This window comes from Juglans microcarpa x Juglans regia, chromosome 2S (genome assembly GCF_004785595.1).
Source record: "Juglans microcarpa x Juglans regia isolate MS1-56 chromosome 2S, Jm3101_v1.0, whole genome shotgun sequence".
Classification (NCBI taxonomy): Eukaryota; Viridiplantae; Streptophyta; class Magnoliopsida; order Fagales; family Juglandaceae; genus Juglans; species Juglans microcarpa x Juglans regia.
Genome location: NC_054597.1, coordinates 23661200 through 23682037, shown reverse-complemented (window position 1 = coordinate 23682037; position 20838 = coordinate 23661200). Strand labels below are relative to the sequence as shown.

Sequence of the window (20838 nt, the reverse complement as noted above, 5' to 3'; positions counted from 1 at the left end):
GCTATGAGTGTTCAAATTGTTTTTGTTAATATATTATTCTTTTCATTAAACAATTAATTCACTTTTTTATTAAATTTTGTTTTTATAGATATAATTAATAAAAATAAAGTTATTATCTTACAAACCTCCCGTCGTTTAGATTATGCATGGATGCTGCTTATTATAAAATGATGCATAAACACACTCTTTAATACGCCGTGCAAACAAAAGAAAATAGTATACTAGTAGAGTTTTAAATGTATTATTTTAATTTATGATGTCATGTTTGATACAGGGAGATCTGAGAATGTATCTGGTTATGAATGTAAATTTTTCTGATTAATGAATGATGACAGTTTTTCTTTAAAAAAAAAAAAAAAAGCCTGTGCAGAAAAAATTCAATATGACTTGTCAAAAAGTTAATAATGTCTTGGCGTGGAAATTCTAGACAAAAACAAGATCCTTGGAATAAATTTTAGTAATATGGTAGGCGTCTTCCTAAATATATATATATATATATATATATATATATATATATATATAAAATACTACATAATTTTGTTTTATTTTATTTTTTCAAGTTTTTTGGGTTATTAACCGTGAATCACACGTTAGTATGCATGGATGGATGCATCCTTCTAGTTGGCATAGCAAAAATTTCTGATCCCAGAATAAGACGAGCGCACAAGATTTGACTCTTGACTCTTGAGAGCTCATGCCAGTTGTAAATTGTGTATATCTCAAACCCCATTTCTTGACACATTTTTTTGTTCTTTTTCTTGACAAAATCTTCCAGAGAACTCTAGTTTAGACTAATGCTTACTTATCATCTATTTTTTTATCATTCCATTATGTGAGATTAGATGATTAGAAACTATTTATTATGTTTTGTTTGTGAATTTATTATTTAATACCACATCATGAGATGACGAGAGAATGATGAAAAAAATGACGATGAATAAATATTTTCACTGGACATTTCTTGTTCTTTTTTTCTTTTTCTTTTTTTTTTTTTCTTTTTTTTTTTCTTTTTGTATCTCTCTACCCACACACATACATATTGGTTATAGCTAAAGTTGATGCCAGTCGGAAAGCTACGACCACTCGGAAAGCTACGACCACTCGGCAATGAGACATATGGGCCAATTAAAGAAATTAATAAGAGCATGGAAATTATTATTTTGGACAAAACTAAAGCTATAAGTATTGCTGTAAAGCAGAGGAAACATTCAATATTCAGGCATACGTGCATCTCTGCCCAGATGGGGAGAAGCCCTTGTTGTGCTAAAGAGGGCTTGAACAGAGGTGCTTGGACTGCTCAAGAAGACAGAATTCTGACTGAATACATCAAAGTACATGGAGAAGGAAAATGGAGAAACATGCCCAGAAGAGCAGGTAATTAGATAGATAGTAGAGTTAAGATCAAAAGATTTTCTTTTCTTTTCCTTTGATCTTTTCTTTTTGCTTCATTCAGTAAGAGAGGAACAACAATACACATGGCTTTTCAGATAACTGGTTCTTCTGCAGGATTGAGAAGATGTGGTAAGAGCTGCAGGCTTCGCTGGTTGAATTACCTGAGACCAGACATCAAAAGAGGTAACATCTCACCAGATGAAGATGAACTCATCATTAGGCTTCACAAACTCTTGGGGAACAGGTCTCTCTCTCTCTCTCTCTCTCTCTCTCTCTCTCTCTCTCTCTCTCTCTCTCTCTCTCTCTCTCTCTCTAAAGAGAAGAAAGCTTCTTGATAGCTCTCGTATGATGCAAGCGAAAGATAGTTTTGAGAATCAGGCATAGATGCTGAGGCATCTGATAATCCAGTTTCGGTCTTTTTAGATGGTCTCTAATAGCTGGGAGGCTTCCAGGGCGAACAGACAATGAAATAAAGAACTACTGGAACACAAATCTAGGCAGAAAAGTTCAAGACCAGTACAAAAGCACTGATCCAACTCGAAAGATTTCAACAAAAAAGACTAATGAGAGCAATCACAAACCCCCCAACATCAACCTGTGCCAGAAGAACGCATCAGTGCCATCGCCATCAAAGACGAATTCAAATGTGGTCTGGACCAAGGCATTCAAGTGCTCGAAGGTTTGTATGTCCCCCCAGCCTGAGCCTAGCAAAGATGAACACTCTGACACCAAAGTTGCAGGGCCAGCCATCGACAGTGACCGTCCCTTTGACAAGCCTCGTGTGGAGGTTGATAATTGCAAGGCATCTTCTGCATTTGGTTGCAGAGAAAATATTCAAACATCAGAGTTTGTGATGGATCCCAATATGGGGGAGCTTGACTTCTCTGATCTTATCAACTCTTACTTTCCAGATTCATGTGGCCTCGAGTATAGCAACGACAATAACCATGAATTACCGCAACATTTGGATCAGTCTTTGATGTTTTCCGATGAAATGCTGCCGCACGATTGGACCATCATGAGCAATTATGTTCAACCGAGCATGGCACCCGACTTCCATTGCTTGGCTTCAATCCTTGATTCCAAAGGGGAATGACAAGTTGAAGAATTCTGTAAAAAATAAAACCGTTCATATGTAAAAAATTACAATGGACACTCGTCTTTTACTGCTCTTCACCTTGAAATAAATATATATGTATATATCATTAATATTGTTAGATAGATATTGCAGAAAAAGTTTGTACCTAGTGTGTGGCTTGTGTGGGTATAGAATCTTTGCAAGAAAATAGTGTAACGCCCCGGTTCCGCACGGGTGTAAGAGTTACTTCGTATCACTTAAATTCACATTTCAACAATATAATAATAGACTTCAAATTCCCAATATCATATAGACATTTCGATTCAATCTAATTTTCTCAATATAACCAATTTTTCAAAATATCAAGTCATCATAACACAATAAAATTTCTTAATAAAAACCGACAATACTCATAAAAATTTTATATGCTTAATCTACTATACTTAAATCATCTCACACAATACATCATAATCTTGATCATCAACTAAACCATCAAATATCTGAAAAATATTGTAGAGATAAGGAGTGAGTTATCAACAATTCAGTAAATAGAGAACTTATACTAACATGTGAACATGAGTATTTATAAAGTTCGGTATGCAGAACAAAACATTTACTTTTAAAATGCAAAAACAAGATATTTACTTTCAGAATACATAAACATAATTTATTACAAAACATCCGAGCAAAACTTTCAGAAAACTTTTTTATTGAAAAATCTTTCGACATATCATAAAATGAGACAGCATCTTCATATCATATTAGAGAATTTCATTGGAACAGATACCATGTTAACCTCCGTGGTAGGGTTATAAACTACCATTATACCTGTGGCTGGGCTATATACCATATTTCACCCTCGTGGTAAGGTTATAAACCAACATTATACCAGTAGCTGGGCCGTATACCATATTTCACCCCTGTGGTAGGGTTATAAACCATCATTATACTCGTGACAGAGCCTTAACAAAAATATAACAGAACAACATCGAAACAATATCATATTCATATACAGATTCAGAAATTTATACCAAGGTTTTCAGATGCTACATCATATCAAAATCGAAAACTGAACAGGTTTAAATCATTTCACATGTTTGAAATAAATAAAAAATCAAAACATCTTCATTTATTCGCAATAAAAACTTTTAGATTTTCATATTCACTCTTTTTTGCAAAGCTCAGAAACATAATGTACAAAATTAGCTCATGTTTACGCTAGTCATGACAGAAAATACTTTCTTTTATATAGCATATATGCATATATAGAACAAACATCTGAGGTCGTTTTCAGATTTCTTTTCAAAAAGAAATATTCATATTTTTAAAGTCAACCTCATTTCATTTCTTTTGTGCAAAATTAGTATATGAACCCTACTTACCTGTGCTTCTTAACTTTTCAGAAATTCTCCACAACAATACTGAACAATTTTCAATTATCACCTATAAAAATTCATATAACATAAATAAATTTTCAATGAACAGACAATCTCATATTCCACCTGAAATAGCTATTTTAATTGTTCAAAACCTAAAATTTCTCATAATTCTAAAATATCATCACTTCCTAAATTCCTCAATATCCACATAACTATTAAACTCATAATATTTCTAAAATTGCTTAATAATATTAATAATAAATACAATTATGCCATAAAATACATTTATGGTTTAAAGACTCATTAAAACAAAACCGATTAAAGTAGGAGAGTAAATATTTTATTTAATAAAACAAATAGACTAATTAGTTCCTCTTTAAAGAGTTCAAAATAAAAATCTTGCACTACTATGTACTTCAAAAAACAAAATATTAATACTAATAATATATTTCAAATATTTATTTAATCTGTATTTAAAACACACTCATACAAAGTGAGTTTAATATATAAAAACTAAAACATGATCAACTTATAATTATTCTGTTAAAAGCATTAGTATACTGACTTAGTATTGTAAGTCCATACGTCTACGTCCAAATAAAAATATAACTTGCATGTAATATAAAACTCATGATTTCAATCACAATGTACATAATCAACTCATTAAAATATAAATCCATTAACCTAAACATCCGAAATCATGTATCTGGAAACATCATACTAAGGGGCAAAATGGTAATAGTACATCTCATCTATTAGGTTAACCAAGACACAAAAATATTTTCTTTTTAAGTAAACTAAATTTTGTCCTAAAATCAAATATCAAATTAAAAAAATTTAAAATTAAACACAACCACGAAAACTCTCAAAGGACCAAGACGTGAGTGGCGGTAGCAACACTTACCCAAGGAAAACAAGAGGCAGTGGCATCGTGGGGAAGGAGGTCGCGGCGGAGTTGGGTTGTGGTAGATGGTGGCTATCCCAATGGCGGCACACTGAGAGAAAGAGAGTGAGATGAGCGAGAGAGAGAGAGAGAGAGAGAGAGAGAGAACGATGAGAGAGAGAGCACAGAGGCAGAGCTTGACAGTGGGGGAATTCGGTGTCAGCTTACCTAGGGGTGGTCACGGTGGACCTGGGCGTACGACCAGCATCTTCTTGTTGTTCTCGCTTGAGCTGAGCAGCTGGACGGCGACAGTGTTGGGTTCACTACAAAGGAAGGCCGGTGCTTTGCGTTTCGGTCTTGCAAAACAAAGGAGGGCTTGCAAGGTTGGCACACGGAGGAGCTGTGGCTTCTGTGGGGGTCAAGTGAAGGGTGGTGGCGTCGATTTTACATGCAGATGGAGGCTGGGCAGCTCTCACACGGTGGCTAATGAGTGTTGCCATGCATGGGTTGAGGGGAGCTCGTGAGGGTGCAATTTACGGTGGAGGGAGCCTACAATGAACGGTGGCTATGTTTGAATGGTTTGGTTTATGGTGCTTTCTGGACGAGAAGGGCTTCATTACACGGTTTGCATGGGACGAAAAATGCTTTTGTGTTTCACGGCAGTGAGACCAACCAAGAAGGGCTTGAGCAGTGATTGGATCGTGGGGTGGTGAGAACATGCGGAGAAACAAGAGGAGCAAGAGAGAAAGTTTGGAGGATGACTTGATCATTAGGTAGTGAATCAAATGAGTGGTGCCATGGGTGAGTGAGAGTCTGAGTATGTGATGGAAAAGAAAAGGAAAAAAAAAAAAAGCAAACCGTAGAGACGTGGGGAAAAAATGGATTTGAGGTGGAGGAATTTTCGAAAGTGAAGAAACCGGAGGGAAAGCAAAGAAGAAAAAAAAAAGAAACAGTCTGGCAAGAAAACTACAGTCAGGAAAGTACCAAAACAACATCTTCATGGGCTTGGCCTCCCTTCTGGTTTGAGCTTAGGCTCTGAGTATTACAAAGAGCCTTTGACTTTTCTCTCTTTCTTAAATAGTGATGTGGACTTATGCTGGTCAGCATTTCATTTCATTGTTCCTACGAGAATGATTATGATTTTTCCTTTTGCCTTCGTTACAAGGTGTATTTGGCAAAAATGACAACTCCTCCTTTGGGACCATTAGATCTCCATCTTAAATATTATTCAAACGTGAATATTTTTTAATTTTTAATTTTTCATCTAATTATTACAATTTTTCTAAACTTAATTATAAACAAAACATAAAAAATAATTCAACTTTTTTAAAATTCAAAACAAAAATTTTATTGGTCATACTTGAAACGAAAAACCTTATTCTTGCCCTTTTCTCTTTATACAGCCCTCCTCAAAAAACTCAGACCAGGGGAGGGGGGTTGAAGCTTTGGCTCTTCCCTCCCTCATCCATTCTCCCTCTTCTCTCTAGTTTTTCTTTTATTTTTCAGGTTTTGTTAGTTTTTTCATTTACAGTAGAGCAAAATGCAGATCTACTGTTCTCTAAAGCCAGGTGACCACCACGCACCTTATTGCCAGATTTCCAAGGTGTCGATCTTTCAAACGAACGAAGAATCTCATTGAACGGAGCAACGCATTAGCCACATGCATGGCCTAAAGTGCATGCGTGACATTCACGCGCCACTGCAAGAAGAGCTCTATCGTCACCACATATGGATTTTTTGGGACCAAGGCCATCAGTTTTTTCAAATTTGACGTTCTGGCTTACTTCTAGGATGGCGTGTGTCCCTCATGTGCCACCACAGTCTCGGTTTCTACATTTCTTATTTCCTCTAAGGTTGAAAATGAGGATTTATAGCTTTTCAAGTTGTAATTCGCTATTTTTCGATGTATTTTTTACATTTTCTATTATTTCATTTGTTTTAGGTTAAAAAAAAAAACAGTCTCTTGGATTTTGTCCATAGAGTGTGTTATGTACTTCGTCTTAGAAGAAGTGTGAGGTTGTTTAATTTTGTCTTAGGACAGAATGTAGGGTTTATTAAATCTGTCTTAGGACAGAGTGTTGTCTCTCAGACGGTTTGTCTGTAGAGAGTTATATCAATGGACTAGACCATGTCAGTTACAATGAAATTTGTGTATTGGAGAGCCTTAAAAGCAATAGTTGGCTTGTATTCTATATGTCTCAAGTCAAAGTTATAATGTCCCGTTATAAATGAATGGAATTTGTTCTATCTTAAAAAAAACAAAAACAAAAATTTTATTAAAAAATTATTTTCTAATAATATTTTAAATTTATAATATTTTTATTCAATTGTTTCTCTGTCATTTCTCAAAACCTAAAAAATTATGTTAACTCAAATCATTTCACTATTATTCACAAGTTTCTTATCGCATCTCATTCAACGCATAAAAATATTAATTGAAACGTACGCATGCATAGTATTCTTGGTTTTTCTCCAAGACGAAGAGTTGTTACTACAAATCAAATATTGTGATGACGTGATATGTTATTGCTACAAATCAAATATAGCCAGTAGTATTATGAGGATAAAATGGAGATAGGGAAATTTTTGCTACCAAGTACCAAGTTATGTAGGGGAGGAGTTTGAGATGAAGTTTTGGCTTGTCAAATATTTCAAAAGAGAGTTTGGAGGCCTAGTGTTGCTTATGAGTAATTTTGACAGAGGTACTGTTTCATGAAATTTGCTTGAGAATAGTGTCATCATTGCCTATGGATTTTCTTTTTAGCCAGTATTGGTTGATCCATGGATTTCATTATGGGGGTTACGCATCAATATTGAAATAATTAATTTTTTCTTATTTATTGTTCATAATATATTGTACCATATATAATAAAGGCATTCTAAAAATGATTTGAGAAAAAAAAATATTCATATATTTATCAGGATAGGTGATAGTGATACGTTCCCCCCCCCCCCCCCCCCCCCCAATTGGCCCATAATGGAGTCTACGAGGGGCCACGGGGCAAGCAAGTCAGAGAGCCCGGCCAAGCCTGGATAAGTCCAATGACCCCCCCTAAAAAGAGTTAGTGGGCCTCTATGGAGTACTCGGCCCTTGAGTAAAACCTACTCTCGAAGCAACCCATACATAGGGAAAGTAGAAAGTAGGGGGAGATGGGACTTGTCTTGACACCACCCCTCTGAGACCTGGTCCTCAAGAACCTGCACAAGCAGTTAGGTGGGATATACAAAGAACTCTTGATCTCCTGACAGCAAGCATGGAGAGGCTCAACAAGGAACAACCATTAGATAAAGTGAGTTAGGGAGCCGCGCCGCATCAACGACGCCAACCCTCAGACTCTACACCGCATTTAATGACGCCGTCCTGGAAGCCACGTTGCATTAAAGAATTCAAACAAAGGAACAATGGAATTGACATAAATTTCTCGGAGTCAGAGACGAGTGATCCCAACCTAAAATCTAGTATAAAAGTCGATCTCCAAATACAAAGAGATATACTGAATTTAGCATCAGAGACTCCATGGCCGCCACCAAGGCCACTTATTCTCCGTGTTTGCTCAAGTGTGCAGGTGAAAGCCCAAAGACCCTTGTTTTTGGAACCCAGCCCAAAGGCGCGCGAAACACGACGTTAACATTGGTGACGTCTGTGGGATCTCTATAGACTTCACGTGTCTTTTGCATGCCTGTGGCAACCCATTCTCAAAAAACATAGGGACAAAAAGCAGGAACGTCAACAAACATGGAGGCGGCCTCATCGTGATGGAACAACTGGTAGGAAGGCTAACTGCCTAAGTAGAAATCCTCCAAAGAGAAAATGAGACACTCAAAGTGGTCACCAATGAGTTAGAAAATGTGGTGGAACCAAGCAACAGTGAGCACGTGGGATCTGGGAATGCAGGAGGAGGTGGCGTTACATGCAGGTCATGACACGAGAGCGTTACGTGCGAGAGTTGAAGAACAAAAATGTCGAGGTAAGTATGGTCCACTTCCCGACTGGAGACCACAACCTCTCACCCCCGTCTGAGCAGACCTTGGAGGAGGGGGAGGTCTGAGATGAGCAAGGGCTCACAAAAGTGGAGATGAATGAACCACTAGAGTTGATCCTGTCAAACCCGAGCCGACCGGAAGCTACCGTCAAGATTGGCAGCGGGATTACACCCGACATGAGAAACGTCATACAACAGCTCCTCACGGAGCACCAGGATGTCTTCGCCTGAAGTCATGAAGACATGTCTAGGATCGAGCTAGAGGTCATACAGCAACCACATGAGCGTGGACCTAAAATATAAGGGAGTAAGGCAAAAAGGTCGAAACTTCAGCATAGATAAGAATGTCGCCATCGCGATGAAAGTCGATCGGCTACTTGCGGTGGGCTTCATATGGGAGGCCCATTACCCAAACTTGTTGTCCTATGTGTTATTGGTGAAAAACCAAAATGGAAAATAGAGAATGTGTATTGACTTCACCTACTTGAATAAGGCCTACCCAAAAGACAGCTTCCGCTACCCTAATAGACTTGATTGTCGACTCCACGGGCGGCCACTGCATACTCAACTTCATGGACACCTACTTCGGGTACAACCAGATCCACATGAACCCAAGTGACAAGGAAAAAACCTTGTTCATCACCAATCAAGGATTATATTGCTACTCGGCCATGCCGTTTGGACTGAAAAACGCAAGTGCCACCTACAAGTGGTTGGTCAACCGTATGTTGAAAAATCAGATCGAGAGAAACATGGAGGTTTATGTGGATGATTTGCTGGTCAAAAGTGGGACCCCAAGCAACACCTGGACGAACTAGGCCGTGGAGTTGAGCGAGTTTGACATTGAATACTCACCACATAATGCTATTAAGGGACAAGTGTTTGCAGATTTCGTAGAAAAATTTACCGGTTTCCTGGAAGGGATCGAACATGCACCTCCTATGAAGCCATGGCAGGTCTTCGTCGATGGCTCATGTTGCTGCGTCCGTGGAGAAGTAGGGGGTGAATATAATTACCAACGAAGGCGAAGAGCAAAATTATGCTATCAAGCTAGCATCCAAAACTACAAACAATGGGGCAGAGTATCAAGCATTGTTCTCAAGTCTGGCAGTCGCTAGATCTCTAGGCACCAATGAGGTAAAGGTGCAAGTTGACTCTCAAGTTGTGATCAATCAAGTATGGAGGGAGTTCGTTGCGAAGAGCGACAAATTAAAGAAATATCTTATGCTGATAGAAGTTGAGCGCTCCCACTTCGAATACTTTCAAATCTAGCAAGTGACGAGGACTGAGAATGAAAAGGCAGATAAATTGGTATGGGCAGCGTTTATGAAAGAAAACTCTCCCCTGCCAGAAGGGACTATGATTAGGGCCATCAAAATACCAACTATGGGGATTGAAGTGGTGGAAGTTAAGTCAGGAGCCCCAGAATGGGCATTGGATATTATTAGATATATTGATACCAACGAGGTACTCGATGACAGACATGAGACCATAAAAATCAGGAACAGAGTGGCACCTTTCACGTTAATCGAGGGAGTCCTATACCGAAAAGGACATTCTACACCCCTCCTGAGGTGCATCTCATTTGAAGAAGCCCCATACATGCTAGCGGAAGTGCACGAGGGAATTTGTGATGACCATTTTGGAGGAAAAGTGATGGCGGGCAAAGTGATGAAGGCGGCGAACTACTAGTCTCAAGCCCTGTGGGACTCTGAGGAGTACATACGGAAGTACAAGAAATGTTAAGAATACTCCAAAATGCCTCATTGCCCGCCAGAAGAACTGACGTTGATCACCTAGCCATGGCCCTTCGCCCAATGGGGGATCGACTTGGTACGCCCCCTTCCCCCAGGTGTGGTGCCCCGACTCCCATGTACGGAAATGCAAGAATCGTATCGTCAGGATAATGACAACACGGGTCACGCATACTAATGAAATGTGCTCAAGTGTGAGCAATATGCAAAAGTGCACAATAAAAGTCGCGGCAGTTAATATAAATAAGCTAACTAAGTACTAGAATTGTTTAATACAAATATCCAAAATAAATAGCCGTTAAAAATTATATAGTTATCCATTAAAAATATAATACAACACATATACATATAAGAGTGGGAAACAAATTCTATAATCCAAAAGCAACCACATACCATTCACTTCACGAAGCCGATTCCTCAGGCTCTTTGTCCTCATCTGCATCAAAATCTACGGTACCATAAAACTGTACCGTAAGTAAGTAATAACCCAAACAACCCACGAGATAAAAACATATTAATGCAACCAACATGCATGCATATAATAAAATACGCCTTAGCCTTAAAACATCATTTTCCCCGAAAATGAATATTTTCCAATACACGCCAAAATCTCATTTTGGCCCAAAAATAATAATCCATCATTTTTTCAAAAAATGACCCATTTCAATAAAACATCATAAAAATAAACCATTTAAAAATCTGACAATTTTAAAACAAGAGAATAATTTTTTGAATTATTAAAAATAATCATTCAATAGAAATACACTAAAATACGAGATGTTACACGAGGCAAGGGAGGAGTGAAGTTTGTAGTAGTGACAATAGATTACTTCACTAAATAGGTAGAGGTTAAGGCGTTGGCGATGATCATGACAAGTAGGATCACATGCTTTTTGTGGAAAACAGTCATCTACAGACTTGACATCCCTTATACCATCATATCGAATAACAATAGGCAGTTTGACTGTAATCACTACTGAGACTAGTGCCAAGAGCTAGGAATCGAGTTCTGCTACTCGTCTCTGGGTCATCCTCAATCTAATGGGCAGGGAGAAGCGACCAACGAGATTTTGATGGGTGTACTCAAAAAGAAGCTTAGCGACAAAAAGGGTGCGTGGGTGGAGGAGCTTCCTGGAGTCCTATGGGCATACCGTGTCACGGTAAGAACCCCAATGGGAGAGACCCCTTTCACCCTTACCTACGGTCATGAGGTGACTCCACTAATTGAGATCGAGATCACAACCTACAGGGTACAACACTTCGAGTACAAATCCAAAGATGAACGACTAGAAGAACAGCTTGACTTGCTGGAAGAAGTCAGGCTTGCGGCAAAAGTAAGAACAACCGTCAACAAAAGAAGAACAGAGTGATGCTTCAACAAATGCGTGCAACCAAGGGCCTTCTGAATTGAGGACTTCGTGTTGAAGCAAATGGGAACAACTACCCGAAACGAAGGAAAGGTTGGCCCACGATGGGAAGGCCCCTACGTGTTCACTACCAACAATCGCCCAGGCTTTTACTGGCTCTAAGACTCCCATGGGAACAAGGTGACACACCCTTGGAATGCCAAACACATGCAGAAGTTTTATTACTAATTTAAAAACCTAATGACTTCCAATTTACGTTTCTGCATTGATGTATAAATTCTATTAATGAGAATGTGGCTTTTTAGGAATACAGCGTAATCTTTTTCAATGTAATCTCCACCAACATAATCTCCATTGATATAATATCCACCAATGTAACCTCCACTAACATAATCTCCATCGACTTAATTTCAAACAACGTGATTACCACTAACAAAGTCTCCATCAACAACTACTTACTTTCCCGTGAGGCATCAAAGAGATGAGTCACGCTAGAGGCTACTCTATCCTTCTCCTGGTGGAATGTGGGTCTACTCTCAAACTGCCCAACAAAATTACCTCCACCCGGGAGATAGAGGCCAAGATGTGCCTTAAGGCCATCTCGCCTCTCCTGCGACTGAAAACTGGTCAAGCCCCTTGGATGCCCGACAACTTACCTCAACCTCCGTCACGAAGGAAAATGGGATCAGAGCCAGTCTAACCCAACACTTACCTTTCATGTGATATTAATGGGCAGGAGTGGGTCTAGCCCCAAATTGCCCGACTACTTACCTCCCCACGAGGGCTAAAGGGTGGACAGGTGACCCATCCCCCTCGTGGGGAGAGCGGGTTCAGCTGCTTAGCTTCCAGAACAATTTACCCTGCCCTCATCATGACAAAGAGTGGACTGGCTACTCAGCTTTTGACATTTACCTTCCGGCGAGGCACCAAAGGGATGAGTCATGCCAAAGGCTACTTTATCCTTCTCGCGATGGAGAGAGTGGGCTAGCCCTCGGCTGCCCAACATTTACCTTCTTTGTGGGCGTCAACGGGTGGGAGCGGGTCCAGTCTCAAACTGCCAGGCAAGCTTACCTCCTCATGGGACATAGAGGGCAAGTTTTGCCTTGAGGCCATCTCACCTCTCTGGCATTGGAGAGCAAGCCCAACCTTTCGGCTGCCTGACGACTTACCCCGACCTCTGCCACGACGAAGAGCGAGATTAACGCCAGCCAGACCCAACACTTACCTTTCCTGTGATGTCAATGGATGGAAGCGGATCCATTCTCCAACTACCCAGCGACTTACCACAACCCCATCATGGTGAAGAGCGAACCAGCTCATCAGCTGTCCAACAACTTACCTCCTCGGGGGAAACAAAAAGATTGGCTTGGCTTGAGATATCCTAACCTCTCCTTTGATGGAGAGCGGGTTCAATCTTTTGATTGACTGACTCAGCACACTCCTGACCGGTGATGTCAATGGGAGGGAGCGGGTCCAGTCTCAAACTACCCAGTGACTTACCCCACCCCCATCAAGATGAAGAGCGAACCAGCTCCTAGACTGTCCTACAACTCACCTCCTCATGGGGAACAAACAGGCGGGCTTCACCTAAGGCGTCTCGACCTCTCCTCTGGTGGAGAGCGGATTTAGTCTTTTGACTGACTGACACACCAAACGTCATCTCCAACAACAAAATGCCAAATGAGCGACACCTCAGGCTCCTTGCCTCGCTCCTCCTTCACCAAACAAGACGCCAAGCGATTAATACCTCACGTCCACGACAAGACAACCCAGGTTTACAAATCTTGCACTCGTAAATCAAGAATGAGTTATACTAACTAATTTATTTTGTCCAATGGTACATTGGATAACTCCTACTCACATCACGTGAAAGAGCGGACCGCTCCCAACTATTTGGCAAACTTCCTCCTCGGGTTACAAAAGGGCGGGCTTGACCAAAGTCATCTCAACCCCTCTTTTGGTGGAGAGCAGATGTAGTCCTTCAACTGCTCAACATAACACCTTAGAACCCTAGCCAAACTACTCCTCCACTAAGCGAGGAGCAAAAGCAAGATAACTCCCTAACTGAGCGGCGACTCACACCCCTTCCCCTAGGGAGTTCGAATAGGAGGGCTTGGCCTAAGGCATCCTGACCTCTCTCCCTCGGAATATGGGTCTGTTCTCTTCGCTACCCAATAAATATATTGGTATGAGAAATGATAGTGCCTAGCTGGCGAAATAAGCACTGGCAAGGTAACTTGAGAGAATCCTTGGCATCAACTCCTTCTCTATCAAGGCCTCGTGGCCCAGCGCTACAGGTTTTGGAGAAAGGACATACACCCTTAGTACCCTCGAATCACTTGGAGGATTCAGGGGGACGTGACCTCTCGGGTTGACAAAAAGACCGAGGAGCCAAGTATCATATCCCCCCAGATTTAAATTATCCCTCACATTTGGCCCACCAAGCCAATAGATGAAAAAATCGAAGCAAAAAGAACATTGATGTGAAGGGACAAAGCAAATGGCAAAGGAAAAAAATGACAATTTTATTAACAAATTAAGCATATACAAGGCACGAGAAAATGGCCGCAAGGACATCTAGAGATACTTGATCGGAGTACCTTACAAATAATAATAATGAGAGTAATAATGTGCCTAACTTTACAAACAAAATAAAAAGAGATACATCAACACAGAGAGGGAGTTGTTCAGCTGGCAGGGTTGTCACTAGTGGGGTTTGTCTAAGAGGATGCTCGGGGATGAGCTCTTTCCTTATTAAGGCTCCATGATTCAATGTCTCTGGGTCTCAAGGGAGCTCCTGCACTTTCAGTGCCCTCAAGTTGCTTTGGCGATTCAAGAACACCTGATCCTTCATTCTCTCCAAAGCCTCCAAGTAGCCGTAATTCCAGGCATCGTCATGAACCAAGCAGATGTGCGATAGCTCCTCACGCAACCAAGGAAGGGTGGCTTCATCACTGTCGAGGCAGGAGCACACGTCTAAGATGGTGGCCTCATGGACGGCCATCACACGATCGGCCTCAGTCTTCTCAAACTCCAAGGCCTTCACTCTCTGGTCTTTAGCCTTGAGAAAGCCCCTCTTTTTCTGTAAAAACTTGGAGGCCTCCACATACCTACCTTCCAACCATTTGTATGACCGAGAGTCGAAATCATGTTGTTTCTGCAACTTCACATTCTCAAGTCACAGTTGCTCCAACTCCCTTTGTTTGCAATCAAACGACTCTTGGGACCCTACCAAGGTGGGTCTAAGTTGGGTCTTGCATCGACAAATCTTGAATATCCTCTCTTGCCTCCACTACCGACTAAATTGCACCTTGACGAGGGTTTCCTCCAACTCATCTTTTCTCTTAATCTCTACTTTGGCACAATGCAAGGCCAACCGAGCCAAAGATCAGAGTGCTCGATTCTCGCCTTCTAATGCCTCCTGATTGTCCACAATGAACGCCGCCAACTGACCCACACCCTAACTCAAAAATTTCAAATTAACAACAAAGGAAACTGCACCAAAAAAGCTTAAAAGAAGGTATGAAGAGTCGATAACTGACCTAGGAGAAGAACACCCTAAGTTTCCCAGCCATGTCCTGAACATGAGGAAGATGGCCCCCACTTACCGCCGACCTTAGGGCAGCATCCCCCCTCTCATCAAATGGGCTCTTGAGCACATTGCCATCGCCACTCGCCGGGCAAGGGCTTGCCATGGCACATTCAAGAATATCCCAAACTTTGTGCCCACAGAAGCTGCTGGAGCCTCGCCATCTGCCACCTCAGTATCAAGCTCTAGGACGGCCCCCTTGGTCTCTCCTTTCGCTATCACCTCCACCTCATCACCTACCCCCGTCGACGCCAAAGTCAGGATGGTGTCAATGAACTCCAAAGGAGCGCTAGCCTCAGTCAATGTGGCCAGGACCTCACCACCCTCGCTCACTTCAACCCACGCTCTAGCTTCCATCGAAGCCAAGGCCAGGGTGGTGTAAGTAAAGGACAGTGGAACCCTGGTGTTGCCTGCAACAACCGAAGCTTCGCTGACGTCCACTGACACTTTCGCGACCTCAGCACTGAGTGCGTTTGTCAGAACCCCGTCAGCCCATGACACGACCATCACTACCTCCCTTCTAGACACCACATCGTCGCCCCTATTACCCTCTAGGCTAGGTGCAAGCGAGGAAACCTTGACTTTAGGGGAATAGGCAATAGGAGAATCCGAAATTGAAACCTGGCCGAGGAGATTTTTGCTCCTGACAGGGCAGCTCAAAGACAAGAGCTAGGGAATCCTCTCGAGATCGACTTCTAGAGACAAGAAAACTATCTGGGACTCCTTAATAGGACGGTCCAAGAAACCCCATAAAATCGCATAGAAAGCAACTTCCCTCCAAGTGAAAGCTCCACAACACCCACGTTGCTCGGTGGGGTCAGGGAAAAAGCCTTTAAGATGGTTGCAAAAGCCTCCTCGTGCTACACAAGGGAGGCTATCAATGGATCTGCCCAAGCCGACTGGGGAGGATTAAAACCACCCACCCCACATGGGAGAGAAGTAGGTGGTGTGGGGCGAGAAGGCGATACAGTCACCACCACCTTCTTCGATGACCTCGGCTTTCGTCCCTGAACAACCACCTTGACTGAAGATTGCCTTGAGGGGGGGGGGGGGGCGTTAGAGTCAACTTTGGCGAAAGACTCCTTCCTGGGAATCTTCCCCTTACCCTCCACTGGTAGGCTAAGGGAAAGCCTCCGAACCTGAGGCACGACCACTTGTATAGGTATGGTTCCGTTGGCAAAATGCATGTTGGCCGAGGGAGGCAAGTATCACCAAAAGTTGCCCTTATCCAACAGGGCATTGAAAAAAATGCCGTCTAGATAGGCTTTCACCCAAGAACGAACGACCTCAATTAGACTCACTTCCTCGGGAGTCACCAAGGGTCAAGTGCTCTTGTCATCACCCATTACCCCCCAGATGGCGAGAACGGGGTAGTCATGTTGATTGGACTGACCAACAGGAAACTCTCATCCCCTACCGGACAAGAAGAAAAAGCGTCGGCTCCACCCATTCACCCGATTGTACTGCAGCTCCAAACGAGCCGATGCTTGGATAGACCTAAAGCTACAAGTATTGCCACTCTGCTTCAGAATTTTGTGGGTGAGGAGGAACTCATGCATGATGAGATCAAGGTACTCGGAAACCATCTCCTCCAGCACCTACTACCAGATGACGCAGCACGATACCAAAATCCTCCATGTGTTTGGATGAAGTTGGGTGGGTGCCAAGTGCAGATAGTCCAGCACATCACGAACTGGACGTCAGAAAGGCAACATAAGGCCATTAGAGAATATGCTAGGGTACACGACCACATTCGACACGTTCCCTCCGGCGTCCAAGACGCCTACATTGGGAGAAACCACCTCAAACTCAATAATGTTAGGCACGTTGTAGGTTGATTTCATCGACAACAACTCACCAGGAGCCATGACTAAATGCCACGAGAATCCCTCGAATCTCTACGACTCAATGCGAACCTCAGGAGGGTCTAGGCCCCTAGGAACATGCGAAGAGCCAGGAGGCCTGGCCAGGTTAGAACTCTCAGGGGTGGGACGTGAAAAGTTTTTAGGAGCCATGTGAATGTGTAAAAGGAAGACGGGGAGAATAGGTTGCATGTAGATGAAGATTTGAAGAGATAGAGAGAGAGAGAGAGAGAGAGAGAGAAAAGAGCATGAAGAACTCTAAGAAAGGAAAATGAGGCAAAATGGGTTCCAACGTCAAAAGAAGAGGATTTAAATAGGCCCCATCTACAGTTGGCCTCCCCGAGATCATAAGAAAGCACGCACCCCTAAAAGCTGGCAGGATATGCATTAATTTCGTAGCATGCATTATGTGATGCGACGTGTAGACAAGGAGCCTCCTGACCCCATCAATGCTGAGAGGTCTGAAGGGGCGCAATCAGGTGCAAAGTCCAATAGTCAGAAAATGTGTCAATAAAATCAGAAGGGGAACCGTTGCCCAACAACATAAAAACTACAAAAAAGCCACGGGGGCATAAAACCAGGCAAGCAGAAGAGCCGAAAGAATAACAATGGCTCATTTCTATGGAAGAAGAAAACAAGTACAGTGACTACAGGAAAATGCAAACATAACGGCGAAAGCTTGAAGGAATTACCATCGGATGTGAATTGTCAGGGTAATTGTAAGGAGGTTTTGCACCTTAATGGCCCATAAATCGAGCCCATGAGAGACCACGAGGAAGAAAGTCAGAGAGTCCGGCCATGCCTAGTTAAGTCCAACAAGCCCCTGTCCATTAAGAAGAATCAGTGGGCCTCTCCGAAGTACTCAACTCACAAGTAAAACCTACCCCCAAAGCAACCCATACATGGGGAAAGCGAACAACAGGGGGAGATAGGACTTGTTGTCTTGACACCACCCCTCCAACACCCTTTCCTGATCCTGCATAAGCAGGCAAGTGGGATATACAGAGAACCCTTGAGCTCGTGACAGCAAGTAAGAGGAGCTCAACAGGGAACACCCGTTAGATAAAGTGAGCTAGGGAACCGCGCCACATTAATGGCACCACCCCCTAGAATCTACATCGCATTTTATGACTCTGCCCTAGAAGCCACGCCACATTAAAGGATTCTGAGAAAGGAACAGTGGAAAGGACATAAGTTCCTTGGAGTCAGGGACTTGTGATCTCCACCAGAAACCTATTATAAAAGCCGATCCTCATGTACGAAGAACTTTCTCATATTCCCCTAAACTTACGTACAAACTACTAAAGAGATATACTGAATTTAGCATTGGAGACTCCCCAACCACCAGTAAGGCCCCCTATTCTCCATGTTTGCTCAAGTGTGCAAGTGAAAACCCGAAGACCAGAGTTTCTAGAACCCAACCTAAAGGCGCATGAAACACGAAGTTAACAATACCTTTATAATAATCAAAGTCGATAGATATGAGTTTTAATTTTTAAGAAATAACTACATGGTCAATGTTAATGACATGTTCCGTACACCTAGGCCGACTTCTAGCAATCTGGACCGAGATCCTGCTACTTGTAATCAAAGAGACAAAGGTGGGCTTAGTGGTGGTTTAGGGATGCTCTAATGCCAAAGTCAATCTTCATTTTTGGAGAATTACAATGGAATCAAAATGTTAAGGGGGCTTATTCGTACCTGGAGTTTGGCTTTTATAGAGGTATCGTGGGGACATTCTGTATTATGTATTAGGGGTTTGCGTCATGCTCGTAGTTACTAGGCCATGGTCTTTAATGCGACGTGGCTCCTAGGGCGGCGTCTCAATGGCAGATGATCGGTGTGGTCACTTCTCGTCCCCATTGTCAGGAAATGGAGGGTCTTCTGTGATCTCTGTTAACTTGCCGGCTTAGATCTTTAAATGCTAGGTGTTAAATGAGGGTGTCAAGGTTGTCCTGTCTGTCCCGCTGATTTATTTCCCACACGAGGGTATCCACTCTCCTGTAGTACAAACCGTGGGCCGAGTTTGGTTAGTGACTATTGGGCCCATATGAAGGCAGTGACTCGGGTCAAGATAGGCTTCAGTGTCCTGCCAGGCCCAACCCTAAGTAGCGGGATGGAAATATTCCTTGCGGTCAACATTAATTAAAAATATTTTTTAATTTGAAGTTTAAGAAAAAAAAAATAAAGAAAAATCAAGCATAGAAAAGATAAAATATGACAACAAGAAAATCTTGAAGAGAACTAGAAAAAGAATTATGAGAGACTACTTGCCATGAGTTTTTTAATATGTAATTCTTACTTCTAGAAAAATTTTAGAGCCGAAATTTTAATAAAAATGGATGAATACCATTTTAGTCCCCATGCTTTGTGCTCTTTAGACATTAATCCTTGAACTTTAATTTTTAACTTTATAGTCCTCAAGTTTTTAACTTTGGTCAAATCGATCTATGTGTTACGAAACCGTTACAAAATGCCATGTCACATGTATGAAAGATCCCTATTGATCTAGTCATGCATAATTCACTATTAATGAATTTAGGAGATGCTTAATGAATGAGTTGTGACATTGTGTGAATGTTATGCATATTGAATGTTGATAAGCGAATATAAAGTGCACGGCTACATCTTTCAAGGATCTATCTGAAAGGAGTCTTATTGTTGTGCATGGGTTATAAGATGTTGAAAGAAAGTTTTGTCATGTTGATGGTCATTATTTATTGATCAATTTTATATATAGAAGCTTTGAAAGCTATGCTTAGAGTTGTATTTTACCAAGCTCTCCATGTGTAGATATACATGTATGTACATGTATGAATATATCATGGCTATAAGATGTTGGATGTGGTAGATTTCTTCTTAGGGCAAGCCCTTGTAAATTTGGTGATGTATGGAGTGTAGTTTAGCATAACTACGTATATATTAAGGGTAGTGATAGGGTTACTACCCATTTACTACTTATAATATTTTTATTTTTTATTACTTTCTTTTATGTATTTTTTGAACATCCATAATCATTAAGAAAAAAATAAAAAAATATATAATTTTATTAATAGTCACTTCCTTAACCATTAAGTAAAATTAAAAATTAAAAAAAAAATTAAATACAAAAAGAGTATTAAATGGATAGTAGGAGACTAGCAACCCTATCATTTTCCATATATTAAAGGGGAGGTTTCACTAGAAAGCTCTAGGGCTTGAGGCTTTAAGGGATTCTTGAGAAATGTGATGAGATGAAAAATTTGTAAATAGTAGTGACATGGTTTGTGAATAATAATGAAATTATTTAAATTATGATGTTTTATAGGACTTTGGGAAAGAAGATAGGAAAAGTTGAATAAAGATATTATAAAGTTAAAATATTATTAGAATATAGTTTTTTAGTATTATTTTTATTTTGGAGTTTTTAAAGTTGATTTTTTTTTTATGTTTTTTTTTTAAATTTGAAAAAACTGTAATATTAGGTAATGATTATATAAAAAAAAATTAAAAATTTGAAATTAAAAAATGTATGTTTGAGTAGTATTAGGATGTTGAGATGTGATGAGATT

General features: G+C 41.1%; 1 protein-coding gene across 1 annotated transcript; it reads left to right on the top strand.

Moving 5' to 3' along the window:
* Positions 1-1130: 1130 nt before the first annotated feature.
* LOC121251660 (transcription factor MYB123-like) lies at positions 1131-2560 on the top strand. Its single transcript, XM_041150971.1, has 3 exons — positions 1131-1374; positions 1507-1636; positions 1816-2560. Exons 1-3 carry the CDS (start codon positions 1146-1148, stop codon positions 2486-2488), a joined length of 1032 nt encoding a protein of 343 aa, XP_041006905.1. The 5' UTR covers positions 1131-1145; the 3' UTR covers positions 2489-2560.
* Positions 2561-20838: the final 18278 nt, after the last annotated feature.